Genomic DNA, 20,984 nt, shown 5'->3' on the forward strand with positions numbered 1-20,984 from the left:
AAAAAAAATGCATTTATAATCAAAATAGATTAATTAGAAACAGAGGGAGTAATTGATTTGGCATGCACCTTACTTGTTTAATCTTTAATTAAAAAATGTAGAAAATTCTGAATACATTTTGTTTTTACTTTCTTTAAAAGGGTATTAAATGCAAGGTAGGGTGTGTGTGTAAGAACACAGAGAAGCAGGTGAGGTCAAACTAGACACGACACTTAATGCATTGAGCAGAAGAAGAAGAGGAAGAATTAAGAAGAGAAAGAAAACAAAAAATAAGGATGGAAGTTAAAGGAGAAGAAGAGAGAAGAAGTAGAAGAGAAGATGAAGAAAAAGAAGATTACTACTCTCTTCTCAACTCTCCATGTTCTGCTTGTCACAAAGTTGTTCAAGCCATATTGAAGTGTCTTGGTCTTGAGTCATCATCAATACCACCACCATCATCCTCATCTTCATCATCATCATCACCATCATTAGTAGAAGAAGAAGAAGATCCAGGAACTGAAACTGTAAGCTCTCTAATCTCTATGGAAATTTTTTGGTCAGCTCATTTTTGTTCCCTTATAATAGTAACATTAAACGGGATTAGCGAGCCAATCCGGAGGTAAATCAAAGATAAATCAGCTTGAGAATTACAACGTTTAGGAATTAAACGTGGAGAAAAAGAAGTTACCTTAGGAAGCTAGGCATAATTAGTTAAACACTATATGAATTTGATTTTTTTTTTTCTCTCGCTCTTTTTTGGTCAAACACACACTTAAACTAAAAAGGTGTCTCCTTAAACTGGATTTGATGGTAGAAGTCATAGTAATATCTTGCATTAAACGTCGTATAGGTTGAAGAAACAGGATTTATTGCGAGGATTACAGGAGTGTTAAGAAGGAGACCAAGACCACCTTATAGCTCAGGACGACCTGGTCAAAACAATTGATTCTGACTAACACTCTTAAAAAGACAAGCTTATGTCTCTTTGTGTGTCTTCTTGTTGTTTAAAACTCACTTGTGATCTTAAAATTTCTTTACTTCCATTTTTTTTTGGTTCTGTCAGCGGTTTTGCTTTTTTTTTTTTTTTTCTTTCTTACATGCTTTATTTATCTGAAATAAGACAAAATTGGTAAGACTCTTTTGTAACATTTTTTTTTTTTTTTGTCGGCCTCTTTTGTAACATAGATTTCATGTTTACCTTCTAAAATACATGATTATAAATTGATTATAGATTTATGTTTACCTTCTAAAAGATTATATCTTTTGTTGTTATTTTAGTTTTAAAGATAATATATATCGGATACTCTTCTGTTATTTATTATCTGCTTTTGTTAATAATCAATTTTAATTAAACTGTAACTGTCTCAGATTCTTCAAAATTTGAAAGTAGAACCGAACCGAATTACCAAACCGGATCACAGTTTTACCAGTTCAACCAAAAAAACAAGAAAGCCACCGAAACATAAGAGCCTTTAAATCATTTCCATTTCATTCTCATATATACAAGAAAAAAAGAGGGGCCTAGAACCACAAGACCAGGTCCTACAAAATTATCACAGACCTTTGTTTTTCATTTTGTTTCTTATTTATCCTATAAAAATCTATAATCCTTCTTCCTTTGCTCCCCACCCTAAAGATCTTTCCTTCAGTGTGTCTACTACATTAACAAACCGCAACTAACCCGAGCTTCAGGTGCTTCTTTTGTGATCATCATCGTCTTCTACTTCTTTGTCTCTTATAACGTCTATCACCGTAGCATTGCAGAAAAAACATCTCTGACAATTGAGAAGATGTCTAGTTATGCAGCCATAACATGATCGATGTGAACATGGAGCAATCATTGCATTAGCCTCCCCCGCATAGCAGATGCAGCAAGTGTTGTCTTCTATATCCGTCGTGTCTTTGTTGAACAGCTCTTCTTTTCTTTCGGGTTCTTGCGATGAAGCCCGGTTTATGAGATTGTTCAAGAAGTTCTCAAGTTGTCCAAGTTTCTTTACATACGCATCATCCCCGCTTACACAACCGTCCTGAAAATGTTTTTTTAAAGCTGTGTCAGTAAAAGAAGCAAAAGAGCAAAAACTAGATTTAAGAGCTTACGTACCCAATTATATTCCAAGAGATATTGAAACCCGAAATAGACTGTATCGGGACAGTCCATGCTTGCGAAAAGACCAATTACATCATGTTGCTTCGGTTTTGAGTCTTCACTAGCCTCCAAGAGATTCAAGATTATACCAACCAAAGGAGCTAATAAGACCCCTCGGCTAACTTTCTCTGAAGGTTGTCCCTGCCGTCTAAGTGACCTGACCGAGCTCAAAACAAGAAGAAAACAAGAATCAATTAAAAATGAGCGATTTTCCAACCGTGTTAGAGCTATTTGGGGTATTTTAATGAGCTTACAGATCAAAGAACTCGTCATCTACTGCTGAGGTCATGTGATTCAAGATAAAAAGAATCAACTCAGTGAGCCTACGAAGATTCGTGTCAGTCCCAGCAAGAAATGCTTGTGGTATTGCGTAAGTGCAGAACTCTAAGACTCTTGCGAGATTGCTTGAAAGCTCAAATATCACACAACATTTCCTTTGCTGAAACTCCATTACCTGCATGAAGACAAGATGAATTAAAAACCGGTCAAAGAAAAGCATATAGAAGACTATATATACTTGCAAGGGTATTGCAGATTAAGCAACACGATCATTCAGAGAGAACTTAATCAATTACTATCTGACCTGATACTTTTCTTGCATTTCTCGCACCGAGACAGAAAATTCAGTAATGGTCCAGCTCAGTGTGTTGAATAGCCGGTTAAGAAAAGTAGAGAGTAATTCACCATCATTAATACAAGCATCTCGTAGAAGCGCCTAAACAAAAAAAGAAAATCAATGTAGGCTGAGGATCAAATAGGAACAAAGTTACATCAATCTAACCAACCTGGAAAACAGTAGATGAAACCGAAGACTCCCCATTCTTTAAAGAACTAAAGCCAGAACCTTTGCAAAGACGAAGAAATATATTTGTGACAGGGATCCAAGATCTGTTGTCAAACGCTGCCAGTAGTGCTGCAGGCATGTGTTTAGTAGCTGCCTCATTGTTCTCGAAAGCTTCCAAGTACTCTTTGTACTGTACCAGGACAGATATTGACTGGAGAAGTAGATCTTTAAGATCTGTATTCGATATCCTTGAATCGTTGAAGTGTGTAACTACGAAAGTGATCTGGAAACCCAACAATTTGCAATGACCATGTTAGAGCTGTTGTGTAACTGACCTAAAGCTAATCACCTACACTCAGCCATGAGGGGAAAAAACAGACAAAAAAGATGGTGTGATAAGAGATTTAGTCATACAAATGATGAAAGTCCTTGTTTGATAAATGTTGTTGACGGGACAAACGGAGGATCGCTCTTGCGAAGCACATGGAAACAGTCTACCTGAGGAAAATATCAAAGAGATTGTAAACTTAAGTATTTCACTGAAAACCAGAGATAATGCAACAGAATAAGTTGGTTGGAAGATCTACTAGCTTTGACCAAAGAGAAACTGAAACATGTTCATTTCTATCAAGAAGTACCGGAAATGGGCAAAAGCTATTTACCAAAGATTCAACGTAGAACTCTGGAATATAAACAAACACAGAATCCATTTTGCTGAGAACCAGAAGTAGCTGTACAACCCACATGCATAATGCGTACATTCCTCTTTGCTTCCATCGAGAGAACAATGAGATGCGGAACCTGCACAAAATGATTCAGAATGAGCAAAGGCAAAAATATAGAGATATAAGCATTGTAACATTGCTTCACATGAATCATAATTAAAACCTCTTCACTACACCCTCCTTTTGGAGTTAACGCAATCCATGAGTTAATTGAAACTTACCATGCGGAATGTCTAACACACTCCATCACGTCTTCCTTGTAGTTGTTGCGAGCTTCCTTCAAGCGCTTTAATTGGTCACTAGAAGCCCGCTCTCTTATCTGTTTATCAGTTTCTTCAAGAAGTGATATTGATTGCGTTTGGTGAGACATGTAATATGATGCCTAAGAAAAGCAGAAGGACAACCTATCAGCCTCTCAAGCTTATTCAGGCTGCGGCATGTATCGTACAAAACATACAACAAAATATAAACAAGACTGGAAAAAAAAAATATACATTACCTGCTTAAAATTTGGAGCAACAGCAATATGGTATAATAGCAATAGAGCATCCAATAGTTCTTCTTCGCTTAGTATAGCAGATGAGATTCTACTCTCTTGAAGTGCAGTCCGCATAAATCTTACTGGACGATAACCAAAGTCAGGGTCAGACTGATTACTTGTGCTAGGTTTGTCCTCTATTTCTTCACTGAAACTTCCAGCACTACATTCTGCAGCAACATGAGAGGAACTCTCAGGAATGGAACTGCATCGACCACAAGAGCTTTGAGCAGTATTTTTTCCTCGATCTTTCAAGGATTTAGTAAGATCGGTATCATAAGCTAAGCAACAGCATGGCTTCTGCTCAGTCGCGTGAGTTACTCTATTCTGTTCATCATCCATACAACCTTCTTCCCACCGCATTATTTCTTCTTCTTGATCATCTGTGGGGTAGGACTTTGATATATGACTAAATAGCCCACCAAGCCTAGTGATATCAGCTCTATGTGGATCATTTTTAAGAAACAAACTCAATGGAAACTTCTGCTGTCCACCTCTGTGAAGAAAACCAACATTGTGATGGACGGCTTCACTACTCTTCAGCATTGCGAAACCTTCTGACAAAAAATGGAGTACAACTGAGAACAGAGAGACAAGAACTGAATTGCGTGTAACTCCAGAAGGGGCCAGAGTCCTATCTGCGCCTCTGTTCTTCAATAAGAGGTTCTGTAGGAATCCGCGGAACGCTGAACCAGGAAGCTGGGGAGGTGATACAGGTGGTATGAATTGTATGACCAAGAGACAGAGGTTCCTCTGCTTCTCCTCAATCTGAATTCCAAAAGAAAGAATTAATTAATTATGTTCCAATAATATCTTATTCCAGACAACTATATCCAGAGGAGAGTTATGCAAGCGGTTATTTATAGCAAAAGGAAATCAGTCAGAAATATCATATCATACCTTGTTAATGGCTTCAGAGAGAGCGGAGATCGTAAATCCCATGCTACTCTCGTGGGATATATCTTCAGAGGATCCAGGCCACCAAACAACAGGCATTAACTGCTGTAAGTCATGCTTGTTGGAACTCCTACATGACAAGAAACCTTCAAACAAAAACTCGAAATGCAAAGATCTCCACCATTGTACCATCAATTCTTCCCGTTTTAACAAATGACAAGCCAGCGCAAGATAGGGATAAGGTCCGGAGTATGGACATTCGGTTAGAATCAGTGTCGCTGTTTTGCAGCCACAAGCCAGAGCGTTTACTACATGCTCAAAGATCAAATGAGATTGTGGGAACTCAAGAAGCACATCAAGAACTTTGTCTAAACTTGACGAATCATGCGGTGCTTGGGATCTGAAAATCTCCAAGAGGAATGACAGAAATGCACCCCGTCCCAAGTACTCAGGCAACAAAGGGTCTTGTTCAAGTATGTAAAAGAACTCATCACATATAGCAGAGGAAACAGGGGAAAAGAGTTCTTCAACCGAGGCAAATCTCCTCAGTCGACTTAATGTATCAGCCAACGAGCGGTCTGGCCTATCCAGCAGTCTTGAGAAGCATCGTAGTAGCTCTGTTGCAAAAGAAAATCGAGGTGGAGCTTCTTGAAGAGGTTGGAAGCCTTCAACCGGGTACTTAAACGGGTAAGCGCCGAAATTTAACTCGCATCTCTCACCTTGGGAGAGAGATATAGCAGGGTAATACCCAAATCCAGGTCCAAGTTTTCTAATACCAGTAAATGCAGCACCGAGGGAGACACCATTCCTGTAGAAGTATATCTCATCACAGTTCAAATCTATGCAGCAACCGATGACATCCCCAGCTACCCATGATTGACCATAAGGTTCAGCTTCCTTGTTCCACTTGCTTACCCTTCGACCATCAAAAGCATATGAATCATCAGCATCACCCACACCTTTCTGGTCAGTGAAAGGACAAGCAAGTGTTGCCCATCCAAGTTGTTGAATTCCCGAGGTCTCTAAAGCGACTTCATACATCCATTTTCCTTTCCAAATACAAGCATTAGCCCTGGCGCTACTGAATAGTGCTAAGCTCTCCAACACAAGAGGTGGCTTCACAATCCTGATATCACCACATAAGCTATACTCTTCAAGGCCAACAACAGGAGGTCCAACACCATGATGAACTACACTGATTCCTTCTCTCTGACTAACTGAAACATCCAATTCACCATGAAGCTTCGAAAACTGATTCTTAATCACGGCTCTAATCAAGCTAATGTCTACTTGACCATCCAATGGACCAACAGACTTTTCTGCTAGACCAAATATAAATTCGATAGTCCGTTCTAAAGGCCGGTGACCAGAATAATCAAAATGTGGAACAATACGAGCTTTCGACGAATTCTCTTTAGCATCTTCACCATTCAGTAAAACAGCCAAACCAGATGAAATCATACCAACCCGTAGGCTGTCTTCAGCCATATGGCATTGATTGTGAATCAAACACGTAAATGATCAATTACAAGAGAACCAAAGTCTGAATCTTCATCAAGAACTCATCAGACACGATTCGAAAATGATTGAGAAAAGCTGTGAAGAGAAGAAGAAGAACAAAAAAAAGTAGCATAAGTTTCCAAAAATCAATACTTGAATCAAAAAGCTTTCAAATTTTTGTTACCATAAATGGTGGATGATGAACAGAGATTAACAAAAAAAACAGAAAGCTATTCAATTTCAATTAATTTGAAGGAAAAAAAAAACACAAAATCAGAACGGAAAATTCCAAACTCACCGGAGAAATTGACATCAAAACGATTAACCCAGAAGCCAAAATCAATCAATACCCAGATTCTTCAGACCAAAGACGGCGGACTCGTGTTAGGGTTTTTCAAATAAATAAAAAAAGGAGAAGACTTTTCGCTTTTTTTTCTTCCTCCTCGAAGAGAGAGAGAGAGAGAGAGAGATTTTTGCGCCCAAAATTTTTGGGGAACAGAGAAGAAATGAAGAAAGAGAGAGAGGAAAGAATCAGAAGATGAGAGAGACCGGTGGCTAACACCGAACGAGCCAATGGATCATGTGGCGTGTGGGTTTTAAACTGACACGTGTCGGTGATAATGACGTGGCTGATGACGTATGCAGATCGACGGTATGGTCTGGTAACTTTTTTAAGAAGGAGAAGAAGGAGGAAAGTCTACGATGCGGACGCTCTTACGTTTGTTTTGACACGTGGCGTGGTTGATGTTAACGTGCTCATAAATCAAATTACTAAATTACAAAAAGTAAACTTTGCTTTTTATATTCTTTTATTACACGTGAAGATATTTCCTGTTAATTAGGTTTAATCTAAAATAGCTAAAAAAGGCTGTCAAACTTAGCAATTTAAAGGTTAAAAAATAAAAGAATTTTAACATGAGTGTCACCACTATTTAAAGAAAAAAACACAAAAATAATACTCCCTCCGTTTCATAAAGAGTGTCGTTTTAAGGTTTTATTTTTGTTTCACAAAGAGTGTCGTTTTAGGTTTTCAATACAAAATTTAATGATTTTTTATGTTTTATGACTATTAGTATTCTGCAGATTGTTTTACTATTGGGCAGATTATGTTTAGGTATATATTTAATGATGTTTTTGTTTAGAAAAAACAAAAAAATTTAATGTTTTCTTAATCTGTGTGCAAAACTCTAAAATGACACTCTTTGTGAAACAGAGGGAGTATTTCTTGTTTGAGTTTGAGTGTTCATTTTCAGTGTAAACATTATGAGGATTTTGTGTTAGATTTGCTAAAAAGTTTTTTTTTTAAACAAATTTTGTTTTTGTTTATCGCTTTTAAATAGATCTAAAATATGACATTATTAGGACTGATCTATGGCTAATTGTGAGAGTGGTTAGCTAATTCTACGTACATTATTTTTGTTACACAATTCTTGGGAAAAAATGAGTGGTTAATAGCTATGTTGCATGGAAACGGAAGCGGGTATGCGGAAGCGGAATCGTTTAGAAGCGCTGAAGCGATTTTTTAGAAAATTTTACGGAAGTGGTACGCGATGGAAGCGTATAGTATATATAAATAATATATATATATATATGTATATATATAACTAAATATTAAACATTATATCATATTACAAGTTATATTAACCCCACAAATCTAATAAATAAATTTTAAAAACTAAATTTAAAAATTAAACCAATTTTTACAACAAACAAAATCAAATAATTCAAGAAAAAAAATATAACACTATATTCATTCTTTTTTTAAATAACATCAAACAAAATCGTTTCAAATTATGTATATTATAGGTAAAAATATTATCAAACTCAAGTCTCTCGAAATTAATCTAAATTAATTAATCATTTATAATATCTCTCACATATTAGATTCATGTCATTGCTATTTTCTAAACATGATTTTGTTAAAAATAAAATACAAAGATTAGTATGCAAAATTTTTAGTTTGAGTTTGTTTGTATAAAAATAATAATTTCATGTTTTATTTGTAAAATTGAATTTATAAAATGGAAGCGCAAGCTTCCAAACCGGAATCGTAAGCTTCCAACGAGCTTCCAAAGTGGAATTTTTGGAAACGCGATGGAAGCGAGATTCCGAAAGCTTCCAAGAACTTCCGATTCTGACTAAGATTCCGAAGCGGGAAGCGGACCTCCGACGAAGATTCCGTGCTTCCTAGGTTAATAGTCTTAATATTTTTTTTTAATACTCTTCTTTTTATGAATTGTAATTTCAGTTATTTGGTTTCCAGTGTAAAAAAATTTTAGATGTAAATTTCTTAGTTGTAGGTTCTATAATCTTAACGGATTCACAAACAATTTCAATATTAATATCATTCGTTGACAAAAAAATTAATAATCTGGAGTTGACTTAACAAAAATTAATTTGTAAATAAATTGGCAAAAGCCATTCTTATATTCTTAATACATTATGCAAAGAAGAGTGTTAATAATGTATTCACGAGAACTATTCAAGTCGACGTAACGGGACGACGGAGCAGTCGTTGACAAGTCATCGGAGCTTTTGCAAACTTCCGATAGACACACGACCTTGTCCACCTGAGAGTACACATAAAATATCCACTCGCTCTCTAAACACACCACGTGGCAAGGGATGAGACCACTGTCGGCTAATGGGCTAATAAAAGAAGTATCGTCCACGAGTTCCACGTTGATCAACAGTCACTTCACTGGCTGCTGTCTCTATTTGTTCAGAAAGTGACTCAAGACGGCATCGTTTATGGGGAATCACTAAACGCTGCGTTTTTCGTGTGATGAAATAATTTTGCAACCACGTCCACTTTTATTTTTCGCTTGTTAATAATGTTTAGTAACTGATTTGGCCACGAATTAGTTACGAATTGTGTTTTTTTCTATGGCTAAGTTCTCGTGTCTCTTGGGTTAATGTGGTATGACTCTAAGGACAAGGAATGGAGAGTAGTTAAAGGTTTGCCAACCAACATTTTTTATCACTCCAAAATGGTTGAATACAATGGATATTTGTTGCTTTTGGCGCAATATTCTTTGAGAGAGAAGAGGGAGATCAAATGTGCATGATCGTGTTGGATAGGATTGAAGTAGAGATTATGGGGAAGCTCGAGTGGTATGGTCGAGTACTTTCCTCTTGTTCTGACTATACTTAAATGCATAGTTTTGGTCGTACTGATTAACAAAAGTATGTATGGATTATAATCATGATAATGATGATGGTAAGGTTATGTTTTTACTTTTGACTAAAGGCAGGGCCGGCCCTGAACAATATGGGGCCCCAGCAAAAAAGAAAAAATTTGTTGGATTTTATAGATAAATTTTAAAAACTGATATCAAATCTTAAAATTTCAAGAAAATGGGGCCTCTTTTTACAACATAAAATATTTTTGGGGGCCTCATTTTGCAACAAAAAATTTGGGGGCCACAAACCATTGCCTCAAGTGGCTGTGTTCAGGGCCGACACTGACTAAAAGCTAGTGATATGATTTGCCTCTTAATTTGAGTAGATGATTTTCAATGTTTGGTACTCTTTTCATTATTTTAGTGGGAAGAAAACAAAGAAGATTTGGTGTTCAATGTAGCGTTTAGGAGTAAAGTATATGAAAAGAGATACGTTGATGCTAATGATGATGATGTTATGATGTTTGATACTTTATATGATTCATCATATATTAACATTAAATAGGGTTTGTTTAAGGGTAATTTTTATGCTCTGTTTTGGCTTATATATGCTCTATTTTTCTATAGGAAAGCAAAGTATAAGTAACGGTAGTTGAAGTCCAAGTAAATTAAGTATTAGTACTAGATGGTTTCATGCCCTTTGTGCGTGAGCCACCTTTTATTTATTAACAAAACATCCAACTGAGACTGGAGAAACATAAAAGCTTGGAACTTAATCTAATTTCAAGTGTTTGCTAATCACCGAGTGAGAGAATCTACCAATATGTTTGTAAGTGCGGATGAGGTCAAATAAAGTGCGTAAAGTAAACGAGACAAGAAATTTGTTAACGAAGTTCGGTTTTTCTCTACTCCCCGGGACCACGTCCAGATTTCGATTCCACTAGAACAAGAAAGCAAATTACAACCAATTCGCAAACGCGTAAAACAAACCCAACCCTCTTGATTTACCGCTCCCTTCTATAACGTGAAACCTTAAGGATAAATCTCTACCCTTAACTAAACTCTCCTGAGCCTAGATTTAATCAGGATAATCTAACCCTGAGCTAAACTCCCCCTGAGTCTAGACTTCAATTCTCCAAAGTTTCTCGAACGACCACCACACAAGAATCGTCACACCAACGAACCCAATGGTCACCAAAGCTCTCCAACAAGAACCTTCAACACCAACACACAAATAAGCTTGATCACACAAGCACAAACCCGCGAAACTACATCGCACACGATCACACACACAATCTCTCACATCGAATCTCCTTGGGATTTTTTCTCTTGCAAATCCGCTTTCTCATAAGGTCACGTCCCCCTTATATAATAAACAGAAACTTGCACCTCAAGTTCTTCCAATCACACATAAGAGAAAGTTTCTAAATCCCATAAGGAAAAGATTTTCCTTTTTGCCAATTTCCTTTTCACTTCAAGCAAACTTCCTCTTTGCTTATATGATTCCTTTTGTCTTCAAACAAAGATATTTTCATTTTCATTGACTTAACAAACGCTCCAACATCCAAGTACTCGAGCTCCTCATCAGCAGTTATGCATCTCATCTTCCTGAATCACATCTTGTACTACTTTCTGTACTACTTCAACGACTAGTACAGAACACCAAAATAACTGCATCTTCAATGTTCCCAAACAAACGTGCTAAGCAAATTCTGCAATCGATTAGGCGGAACCGCAACATTAGTGGATAAATCAAGAGTTCAAAAATCGAACACAGAACATTCATTAACTTGATGAAAAAAAAAAAAAAGATGAAAAAAAAAAGAACATTCATTAACTTGTAAACAAAATGTGTTGATGTGAAATTGTGAATGATGATGACTCAAAAACGTATTACAATCACCATCGTCATTACGTCTCAATGCATCTCTTCTCTTTAATCCAAAACAGAAAGTAATGCAATATATAGGCACAAGGAACAAGCGGCGATGAGTGATCTGCGACAAATTTCCTTAAGGTACTAAACTGGTCATGTCATCTAATGCTTTTGACTTCAAGAGTGATATTCTGGTTGTGGTATAAAAGAAGTTTTTTTAAGTTATGATTTTTTTATTTTATTTTTTATGGTCGAAAATTTGATATTGAAATTTGTCTCTCTCCTTTTTTTTTTTTTTTATAATCTACTATACATTTTTGCAACACTTTTAAGGAATCCAATCGGGTCGGGTTTTTTAATTTTGACCCGGAAATCTTCAATTGGATCTTCCCTTAAATTTTGTCAAATATCAAAAACGAAATTATTGTAATAAAATCTAAAAAAAATATATACTCTCAACTAATTACTATACCTAAACACTTTATTTATGGAATATTTTTACGATTTTTATAGATAAAGAAATCAAATATGATGATTTGCTGCTAATATAACAAATTTGAGCTAATTTCCTAAAAACTCTCTACCTAATTTAAATATAAATATATTATTCTCATTTTACTTTTATTTGATCTTATATTTATATTATTTTGAATTATTATAAAAATATATAGTTAATAAAACTTTAGATTTTTTTTCTGCATATGCTATGATTCAAATTTTTTAAAACGGACATATATTACTCAATCGATGAAGAAAAAAATCTACTTAACATTTTTAAAATACATTTTAAGGAATCCAATCGGAACGGTTTTTTTTTTCTGATTTTGATCCAAAAATCTTCAATCGGATCTTTCCTTAAATTTTGGTAAAATTTAAAAACGAAATTAATTAATAATATATATATATATATATATATATATATTCTCAAATAATTACTATATCTAAACTTTTTATTTATGGCATATTCTCTACGATTTTTATAGAGAAGGAATTCAAATATGATGATTTAATGATTTAATGCTAATATAACAAATTTGAGCTAATTTCCTAAAAAATCTCTACCTAATTTAAACATAAATATATGATTCTCATTTCACTTTTATATTATCTTCTATATATATATATATATTATTTTGAACTATTATAATATATATATATATATATTCTATTAATAAAATTTTTGATTTTTTCTGCATATGCTGTGATTCAAAATTTTTAAAACGGACATATATTACTCAATCGATACAGAAAAAAATATGTGTACAACCTATATTAATACTTTTGAAGAACAAATTTGCGTGTTTAATCAGATCGTATTTTTTTAGACTCTGACTCGGAATTGAGTCATTCGGATATTTCCTTAATTTCTACAATTATCCAAAACGGGACAATATACCACGGGTGAAATCCTAAAATTAACAAATCAAAATATAATTATTTAGTATTTTAAGATACAATTATAAATTATTTTTATGTGTTGGTCCAGAAACACACACTAATTTTAATATATATATATATATATATATATATATATATATATATATATATTATGGAAACCATTTGAAAGCAGAATTTTAAATTAACTCGAATTATATATCTTTTTAAAAAAGTGTTATCAAAAAAATAAAAAATGATGTTTAATTTTACGGGATGATATTAGATGGTGGGACGGGTTTGGATTGATATTAATACGGAACAATATATCACGGGCAGTGTTCAAGAAAGCGCTAGGCGCTAAGCGGACGGTGACCCAGTGCCTAGCGCTTAGAACGCCTAATCGGGGTCTTGGCGATTTTTAGGCGGTTTAAACGTTTATAACATAAAACATTATCAATATGATATTATATATAAAAGTTATATAAAATATCTATATAAAACTAAAAATTATGAAATTATAAATTAAAATTAGATAAAATATTTATTTATATTTATATTAAACAATATTTGAATATTTATAACTATATATATATAAATAAAATTCTAATTGAAATTGAAAAAATACATTAAACAAGATCTATGTAATTTTAGGCGGTCAAGGCGGTTATCTAGGCGTCGCATGAGATCCTAGCGCCTAGTCGGGGCCTAGGATCTAGGATCTAGATTATTTTGACTCAATTTCGGGTCAAAATAAAAAAAAAAGACATGATTAAATGTGCAATTTGTTCTTAAAAAATGTTAATATAGATTACACACATATTTTGTTTCTTCATCGATTGAGTAATATATGTCTGTTTTAAAAATTTTGAATCATAACATATGCAGAAAAAAAAAACTAAAATTTAGTAACTTTATATATTTTATAATAATTCAAAATAATATAAATATAAGATCAAATAAAAGTGAAATGAGAATCATATATTTATGTTTAAATTAGGTAGAGAAGTTTTAGGAAATTAGTTCAAATTTGTTATATTAACATTAAATTATCATATTTGATTTTCTAATCTATTATAATTGTAAAGAATATACCATAAATAAAGAGTTTAAATATAGTAATTAGTTGAGAAAAATATATAATTTAGATTTTATTAGGTATTTTTGTTTTTAAATTTTGCCAAAATTTAAGAAAGATCCGATTGAAGATTTCCGGGTCAAAATCAGAAAAAAAAACCAGACCCGATTAGAGGAGCAAATTTGTACTTCAAAAATGTTAAGTAGATGTCGTAGTTATATATAGTTTTTTTTTTGTTTTTCTTTTGTATCTTTTTCAAATTTAATCGAAAAAGAAATACTAACATTTATTATATTAATAAACTCGTATACGTGAAAAAAAAAATTAAAAAATGAACTTGTATCAATTAGGGCTTCTTCTCCTCTCTTCTCTTTTTCTCCTCCTCCAACAAATATATAGCCGCCACCGGAAGAGAAGGGTCGTCGTCATTTGTAGAAAAAATAACTCTTCAACTGGTTTAATCAGCTTTTTTCTCCATCAAAGTAAAACCATGAGGTCTTTATGCAAAAAAAGACTCATGATGAGACGAGCTGAAAAGTTCATCAACGGATCATCTTTGTCGTTTTCGTCATTACCATACGATGTAGTTTTGAACTGCTTATCTCGTGTCCCGAGATGCTACTACTCAAACCTCTCTCGTGTTTCCAAAACCTTCCGATCTCTTGTGAGTTCTCCTGAGCTTGCACGTAGGCGTTCCTCCTTAATTGGCAAAAACAATCCCGTCATTTGTGTCTGCTTTACAGAAGCTGATAGTTTTGGAAGGATATTTCATTGGTTCACTTATGACGCACACGAGAAGAAGATAAGTAGTGCTCTTAATGTACTTCCTAGACAGATGATGTGTTGTTCCATCGTCTCGTTAGGTTCCACGATATACTTTATTGGTGGAGCCATGGGTCATACTTCCACAAGCATTAGGTTCTTGGATCCATGGTCTGGCGAGCTGTGTGAGGGTCCTAGCATGAAAGAGGCTCGCATGTTACCAGGCGTGACAGTTGTGGATGGGAAACTATTTGTAATGGGAGGTTGCGGCCAAGAGCAGGTCCAAGTGGAGGTTTTTGACCCAGAGACTCAAACTTGGGAAGTTGGACCATTAAATCCCCATGTGGGAATCCAGTACGGACAAGGAATACCAAGTATGCGATATGGATCGACTGTGACCGAATCTGTTGACGTGGAAGGCAAGGTTTATGGTATGAGTTATAGTAAAAGTAAACACATAATCTACAATACGAAAGATGGTATATGTGAGACTTTTGAGATGAAAGAAGAAAAAGCATGGAGGAGAGGTGGAGTGTGTGTGATAAACAATGTCATCTATGTTTATTACAAGGACCGTGGGTTAATGTGGTATGACTCTAAAGATAAGGTGTGGAGAATGGTCCATGGTTTTAAGCTTGATAAGGGGATTGACATGCCTGTTGGAATGGTGGATTATAATGGAAAACTTGCGGTTCTGTGGGAAGATCTGGGACGTATTATTAGTAAGAAAACCAAAATGAAGAAGATTTGGTGTACCATTGTCGCGTTGGATAGGATTGGTGGAGTAGCGATCCGTGGAACGGTCAAGTGGTCTCGTCTTGTTTGCTCTGTCCCTATTTACTATGACGTTTGGCGTTGTCTACATGTTTCTGATTAGTTTAAACTTGAAAAAGATGCTTATGATGGTAATGATATATGTTATGTTGTGAAACGTTTTCTCACTTTGAGTATGACAAAATTATAAATTTGGCGTTTTAGCTAGTCGACTTCTAGTAGGATTTACTTGGTTCACTTCTCGACTTCTAGTAGGATGGTAATAGATTTGGCCAGCTAGGTTTACATCACATGCCACTGGAATATCCGCTTGAGTAGGTTGGCGCAATGATAATGATATCTTACTTTACAATCCAAAATTTGTTCACAGGAAGTGGAATTTATCTTTCAATATGATTCCTTCGGCCATGATTAGGGGTTTGGGGAGAGACTCTAAGGAGAGAATTAACTTCTGATCAAGAAGAGATCAGAGGAGTTATTAAGAAGAAAAATCCAATTGAAATGTACAAGATTTTTCTAATACACAAACAACACACAATCATAATTTGTTCATAATTTATCCTTTTTGATTCTTTTACTAGATTTAATCATGACGGAGTGTACAACACACAGTGGCTCTGCGATGAGCATGGTACACCATCACTTCTTTTCCCGCTCGCATCGACCACAATCTAGCCGTGGTGTCCGATGATGCTATGCAATAATACAAAGTCAAAACCAGTTTAATACTCTTCTGTCTCACACAATTTTTCCGATGTAGAGAGATTAAATAGTACCTGTTACAAGATATTCTCCATTCCTTGAGAAGTCACAGTCCCAGACCCATCTTCGATGTCCTGTTAAATAATATTGATGAGAGTGTATATAATGGTCTATGGAGAACACATACCCCTTTCAAAAACATGGAGACCATAATATACCTGTTAAAACTTTCTCAAGTTTGAAACCATCAACGTTCCATATTTTGACAGTTTTATCAGATGATGCGGTCGCTAGATATCTGCTATAAGAAATATATAAGACCTTCCAAGAAGAAAGCTAGACGAAGAAAACGGTTTTAAGAGAAAGAAGAAGAAACACATTATTACTTGTTTCCAGGAGAGAGGAGACATTTAAGGATGTAGCCATTATGAGCTTGTAGCTTATGAAGGGGCTCAAACTCCGTCATCGTCTGAGAACAACGAACAAATTCTTAATTGGCATGAACAATTACAGCATGGTGGAAGAAAGAAATGCTTTCATATGATACGAAAAAGTACTTGTATTCCTTGCAAAGAGCGCCATACATAACATGTTCCACGTTCGTTAGCAGCAACCACCATTGTCCCATCCCACATAACCGTTAAAGACCGTATAGGTGTACCAACTTCTGGTACCTAAGTTATACACCAAGTGATTAATTATATATCAACGGATTTTTACGAAAATGTAACTAGGATAAAGAAATGTACCAGTTCACAGCTACACAAATCTGCTCTGAGATCCCACACACGTATATTTCCGTTTTGGTCACCAGATATCAATTCAGTCTACCAAAAAAAGATAACAAGTGAGAGACAAGTACAAGAAGCTGATTGCTACAACACAACACTAACAAATGTACCTGATTTGGGTGTAAAACGACTGTGTTAATTGGTGAAACACTTCTAAACTCCCTTTGGCATTCTCGAACCCTGCATTTTTCGGGTCGACAATTTGTTGTTAAGATCATGGAAATCAAAACTAGCATTGAGCTATACAAGAAAGAAAAAAAAACATTAATGTACAACCTCAAGTCCCAGATCTTAACTGTGCCATCTTCTGATCCTGAATACATCATTTGTCCAGTATATTGGAATCCTACTGCCATAACATTGTTGGTGTGTGATTCAAAAGTCCTCACCTAATGCGCACAAAGACGCCATCAAGATCATTCATATATATATATATTCAAAGGTAAAAAACAAACAAACACTACATGGAAAGGAAAAAAGAAGGATATTTACAGGTAAATGAGGGGCCATGGAATTGAGATCAAAGAGTCGTATGTAAGGATTGCAAGCTGCTACAAGTTTACCCTTATCAGGGGTTATCTCAAGCCTATTCACATGCTGAATATATATAAAAAAAGTTTCAGAAGAAATGTAAAAACTTAAAAAAATGCATATATATGTCACAGAGATTTTAGTGTTGAGAAACAAACACACACCATATCAGGATAGGCAAAAGAAAGGTAACAGGTACCGGTTCGGGCTTCCCATAATCGAATGGTATGATCATAACTTGCCGTTGCGAGAAACAAGGGACGATCATCCGGATTGTTTTCAAACATTATTTCTTCAACAGAAGAGTAGGGTTTCGCAAACAATTTTTTTTTTTTTTGTTCTGACAATTTGGGGATTTAAGCTGAATTTCAGACAAAAAGAAACCATTATTATATTAAAATATACTATTCATTATCTTTCTCTTTTTTTGGTCAAATATATCAATTATCTTATATATGCTTCAATTTTATATTAATGTTTTGATTTTATTCCTTCGTATTTCGGATATGTTTCCTAAAAAAGTATAAAGGAAAAAAAAGAAGATAAATTTTAAATTTCCGAGAAAAGGACAAAAAAAGGCGAAAAGGTATTTCTTTATCTAAGAACAAGTCAATATTCTAAATTATAATTATAATGTAATCCTATATAAATAAAAACTCAGTATTATTTATGTTAATATGTTTGGTTCTCCTGATAAAAAAATCTGAAGCCAAAACGATATGTCTCCTTCTTCGAAGAAGTTTAAGAAACAATCTTCCTCTAAAGCAGTTAAGCCACCGCTAGAAGATAACGATCCGTCCTTGCCGTCGTTTTCTTCACTGCCCGACGAAATCGTATTGGACTGCTTGCAACGTGTCCCTAGAAGCTATTACCTAAACCTCTGTCGAGTTTCCAAAACCCTAAGGTCCCTTGTTCGGTCGCCTGAGCTCTCCCGTTTGCGATCTCTCCTTCCAAAGAAATCTGTCTATGTCTCTTCAGTGAAAACAATGCTCCACATACGATCTACCGTTGGTTCACTCTTAAGAAGACGACGATGAAGACGGCTATGAAAACGTTTGGGTATAAATTGGTCAAGATTCCGGTTCCGTTTCCTTCTCATCATCATATGTATAACTCTTCCGCTGTCGCGGTTGGGTCAGAAATTTACTTCGTAGGTGGATCTTTCAAACCTTTGTCGGATCTATGGATTCTAGATACACGAACTGGAATGTTTACCCAAGGACCAAGCATGAGAGTTGCACGCACGGATGAAGCCTCCGTTGGAGTAATCAACGGAAAGATATACGTGATAGGAGGGTGTGAAGACAAGAGACAAGCAGAAGTTTTCGATCCGAAGTAGCGGAACTGGAAAACTGCGAAAAATCCAGAGGAGAAATCGCAGCGCGGATTGATGACGCGGTTAAGTGCGGTGTCACTGGATTGGAAGGTTTACACCGTGGAAGTTGGGAGAATCGGTGTGTATGATCCGAGAGAAGGTAAAAGAAAGGAGACATTGAAAATCCCAAGTGATACCGTTTGGTGTATGTGTGTTGTTAATGATGTGCTCTATGCTTGTTATTTTCAGCAGGGGTTGATGGGGTTTGACGTAAACCGCAAGGTATGGGTTAAAGTGGTTGGTTTAAAGACACTTAATGTCAAGTTTGATGTCACTGTGATGGCGGAATACGATGGAAAGCTAGCGATTTTGTGGTGTGAGATTGATGACACGAAGACGAAGAAGGAGATTTGGTGTTCAGTGATCGCGTTGGATTGGATTGGAGAAGGGATTCGTGGGACGATTGAGTGGTCTGGCATTGTGGCCACAAAGCCAGATTACTATGAGTTTCATAATTGTTTAGTTGTTTCTGATTGAGAGGGTTTTGTTGCAACGTAAAAAACTGGTTTAACTCTTAGAATTTGACTTTATAATGCCTTATAAACAAGGCAGTTTTTAACAATTAGGATGTGTTAACAACAAAGATTGTTGTTATTGATGTATAGTAATATTGTGGTTTGAATTAAGTTTCTCTGGTGTTCTTAAAAAAATTAATCTAGATATAATCCATAGACATAGCAGTGAATTCTTTGATTAATAACCCTTTTTTTTTTTTTTTTTGTCAACTCTTTGATTAATAACCCTTTATATTGTTTGAACAATAACCAAAAGAATTATAACAATATTTTTAAAAAGTTTTTGATTGTTGTTTGTTTTCATTTTGTCCTTCATGTTTTTTTTGAATCTCAAATATTTTTCATAAAAACCAATAGATGTTGTTAGTAGAACAAAACATTAGGTTTTCTTCTTAAATTCTAAAGCCAACGAACAACTCCAAACCAAAAGAAAAGAAAAGAAAGAAAAAGCCAATCCGAAATCTTGAAAGCTAAACACATCTAAAAAGAAGATTCGTAAACAACGATTCCAATCCAATCACTCGAACGCCCATTTGTTCTCATTGCGAACCTCCGCTTCTTCCTCAGGTGTGTAATCGTTCTTGATGTTGAAGTGCTCACGCATCTGCTCTGGAGTTTTGCCTCTCATCATATCAGCCACGGCCTTGCACGTTAGGTCAAGAAGTCCACTGATGTTCAAATAGTTAGCAGCCAGGATGAGATCGAAGAGAGTAGGCTGATCAACTTTGACGAAATCATTGTCCCATGCCTTAAGTTCATCGTTCTCGGTGGAACCACAAAAATCCTTATCTCCGCCTGCCTCAGCCGCGGCTTCAACGTGCTTCTTGCAGTACTCAATAACCTTCGCGAGGATCGCTCCGGTGACATTGGGAAGGGGAATTCCGTTATCGGCGCAGTCGTCCTCGATCATGTGCTTAATCGTCTGGGACTCGACCGCGACGGCTTCATCGACCTCGAAGGATTCACCGTCGGAGCTCTTGAGGATGATCTTCTTCGCTGCCATCGTTGCAAGGAGAAGGAAAAAAGTGACGATTCGAAAAGTTTTGAAGAGAATCCCCGCGGCGATTGAATTGTGAAGGTTTCAAGGTTTGGGAATTTGGTGCCCTAGTTATAGATCTAAGTAAAGCCCACTTCTTAATTGGTGATGATTAAAGTCCGTTTATTGCTTTTTTTTTTAACATCTTCTTTATTAACTTTAACAAGAGTATACAAAAATATCAATGAGCATACAAGTTAGGGTTCTACTATCCAATACAACTGAAACTTTAAGTATATCGAAAAAAGTGAAGTTACACGTTGCTTCTTTTTCTAGGTAAGCCTTACACGCTAATAGATTTATCAATCTATTATTTTCCTTCATCGTCTTTGTCTTCGGTCTAATTTGATCTTCTTGCTTGGCTATCATTTCTTTCATGAAACTCCAATACACTTTTTGAAAATCAAAAGGTTGTGATCCATCAGTTACATCTCAAACTATACCATCATTTCCATCTCCAATGCTAGGCGATGGGATTG

General features: G+C 35.4%; 6 protein-coding genes across 8 annotated transcripts; 3 read left to right on the forward strand and 3 right to left on the reverse strand.

Moving 5' to 3' along the window:
* Positions 1-48: 48 nt before the first annotated feature.
* On the forward strand, positions 49-1,231 carry LOC9316480 (elicitor peptide 6). The gene is made up of 2 exons (XM_021027572.1): positions 49-503; positions 830-1,231. The coding sequence occupies exons 1-2, from the start codon at positions 276-278 to the stop codon at positions 923-925; spliced, it is 324 nt and encodes a 107-aa protein (XP_020883231.1). The 5' UTR covers positions 49-275; the 3' UTR covers positions 926-1,231.
* A 201-nt stretch (positions 1,232-1,432) lies between these two features.
* On the reverse strand, positions 1,433-7,198 carry LOC9314651 (E3 ubiquitin-protein ligase RKP). 2 transcript variants are annotated; one of them, XM_021027570.1, is made up of 11 exons: positions 6,868-7,065; positions 5,073-6,665; positions 4,134-4,940; positions 3,856-4,016; positions 3,572-3,710; positions 3,324-3,407; positions 2,911-3,192; positions 2,709-2,840; positions 2,380-2,579; positions 2,081-2,291; positions 1,433-2,006 (listed from the first exon to the last, which is right to left on the reverse strand). In XM_021027570.1, exons 2-11 carry the CDS (start codon positions 6,555-6,557, stop codon positions 1,668-1,670), a joined length of 3,840 nt encoding a protein of 1,279 aa, XP_020883229.1. In that variant the 5' UTR covers positions 6,558-6,665; positions 6,868-7,065; the 3' UTR covers positions 1,433-1,667. The 2 variants fall into 2 exon arrangements, with proteins under 2 accessions (XP_020883229.1, XP_020883230.1); XM_021027571.1 differs by having other exon boundaries at positions 1,437-2,006; positions 2,081-2,282; positions 6,868-7,198.
* A 7,149-nt stretch (positions 7,199-14,347) lies between these two features.
* Positions 14,348-15,760, forward strand: LOC9316481 (F-box/kelch-repeat protein At2g22030). Its single transcript, XM_002878538.2, has one exon. It carries the CDS (start codon positions 14,351-14,353, stop codon positions 15,656-15,658), a length of 1,308 nt encoding a protein of 435 aa, XP_002878584.2. The 5' UTR covers positions 14,348-14,350; the 3' UTR covers positions 15,659-15,760.
* A 218-nt stretch (positions 15,761-15,978) lies between these two features.
* LOC9314652 (protein LST8 homolog) lies at positions 15,979-17,908 on the reverse strand. 2 transcript variants are annotated; one of them, XM_021029654.1, is made up of 10 exons: positions 17,744-17,908; positions 17,541-17,645; positions 17,325-17,437; positions 17,159-17,228; positions 17,007-17,084; positions 16,815-16,931; positions 16,644-16,726; positions 16,476-16,555; positions 16,332-16,391; positions 15,979-16,248 (listed from the first exon to the last, which is right to left on the reverse strand). In XM_021029654.1, exons 1-10 carry the CDS (start codon positions 17,864-17,866, stop codon positions 16,139-16,141), a joined length of 939 nt encoding a protein of 312 aa, XP_020885313.1. In that variant the 5' UTR covers positions 17,867-17,908; the 3' UTR covers positions 15,979-16,138. The 2 variants fall into 2 exon arrangements, with proteins under 2 accessions (XP_020885313.1, XP_020885312.1); XM_021029653.1 differs by having other exon boundaries at positions 16,476-16,558.
* Positions 17,909-18,265: 357 nt separating this feature from the next.
* LOC9316482 (F-box/kelch-repeat protein At2g22050) lies at positions 18,266-19,585 on the forward strand. The gene is given in 2 exon segments (XM_021029753.1): positions 18,266-18,548; positions 18,551-19,585. Coding segments are annotated over 2 exon segments (1,131 nt in total). The 5' UTR covers positions 18,266-18,298; the 3' UTR covers positions 19,432-19,585.
* A 201-nt stretch (positions 19,586-19,786) lies between these two features.
* Positions 19,787-20,602, reverse strand: LOC9314653 (SKP1-like protein 4). Its single transcript, XM_021030130.1, has one exon. It carries the CDS (start codon positions 20,470-20,472, stop codon positions 19,987-19,989), a length of 486 nt encoding a protein of 161 aa, XP_020885789.1. The 5' UTR covers positions 20,473-20,602; the 3' UTR covers positions 19,787-19,986.
* Between the last annotated feature and the right edge of the window lie 382 nt (positions 20,603-20,984).

Source organism: Arabidopsis lyrata, assembly GCF_000004255.2.
Source record: "Arabidopsis lyrata subsp. lyrata unplaced genomic scaffold ARALYscaffold_4, whole genome shotgun sequence".
Classification (NCBI taxonomy): domain Eukaryota; kingdom Viridiplantae; phylum Streptophyta; class Magnoliopsida; order Brassicales; family Brassicaceae; genus Arabidopsis; species Arabidopsis lyrata.

Excerpts from the sequence above, each read along its gene's own strand:
- LOC9316480 (XM_021027572.1), top strand. The coding sequence starts at position 276 with ATGGAAGTTAAAGGAGAAGAAGAGAGAAGAAGTAGAAGAGAAGATGAA. Across the intron at positions 504-829 it reads AAGATCCAGGAACTGAAACT|GTTGAAGAAACAGGATTTAT; the intron begins GTAAGCTCTCTA and ends AACGTCGTATAG.
- LOC9314651 (XM_021027570.1), bottom strand. The coding sequence starts at position 6,557 with ATGGCTGAAGACAGCCTACGGGTTGGTATGATTTCATCTGGTTTGGCT. Across the intron at positions 3,711-3,855 it reads TGTGTTAGACATTCCGCATG|GTTCCGCATCTCATTGTTCT; the intron begins GTAAGTTTCAAT and ends CATTTTGTGCAG. Across the intron at positions 3,408-3,571 it reads AGTTCTACGTTGAATCTTTG|GTAGACTGTTTCCATGTGCT; the intron begins GTAAATAGCTTT and ends TATTTTCCTCAG.
- LOC9316481 (XM_002878538.2), top strand. The coding sequence starts at position 14,351 with ATGAACTTGTATCAATTAGGGCTTCTTCTCCTCTCTTCTCTTTTTCTC.
- LOC9314652 (XM_021029653.1), bottom strand. The coding sequence starts at position 17,866 with ATGTTTGAAAACAATCCGGATGATCGTCCCTTGTTTCTCGCAACGGCA. Across the intron at positions 17,229-17,324 it reads GTTAAGATCTGGGACTTGAG|GGTTCGAGAATGCCAAAGGG; the intron begins GTTGTACATTAA and ends CGAAAAATGCAG. Across the intron at positions 17,085-17,158 it reads TCGTTTTACACCCAAATCAG|ACTGAATTGATATCTGGTGA; the intron begins GTACATTTGTTA and ends TTTTTTTGGTAG.
- LOC9314653 (XM_021030130.1), bottom strand. The coding sequence starts at position 20,472 with ATGGCAGCGAAGAAGATCATCCTCAAGAGCTCCGACGGTGAATCCTTC.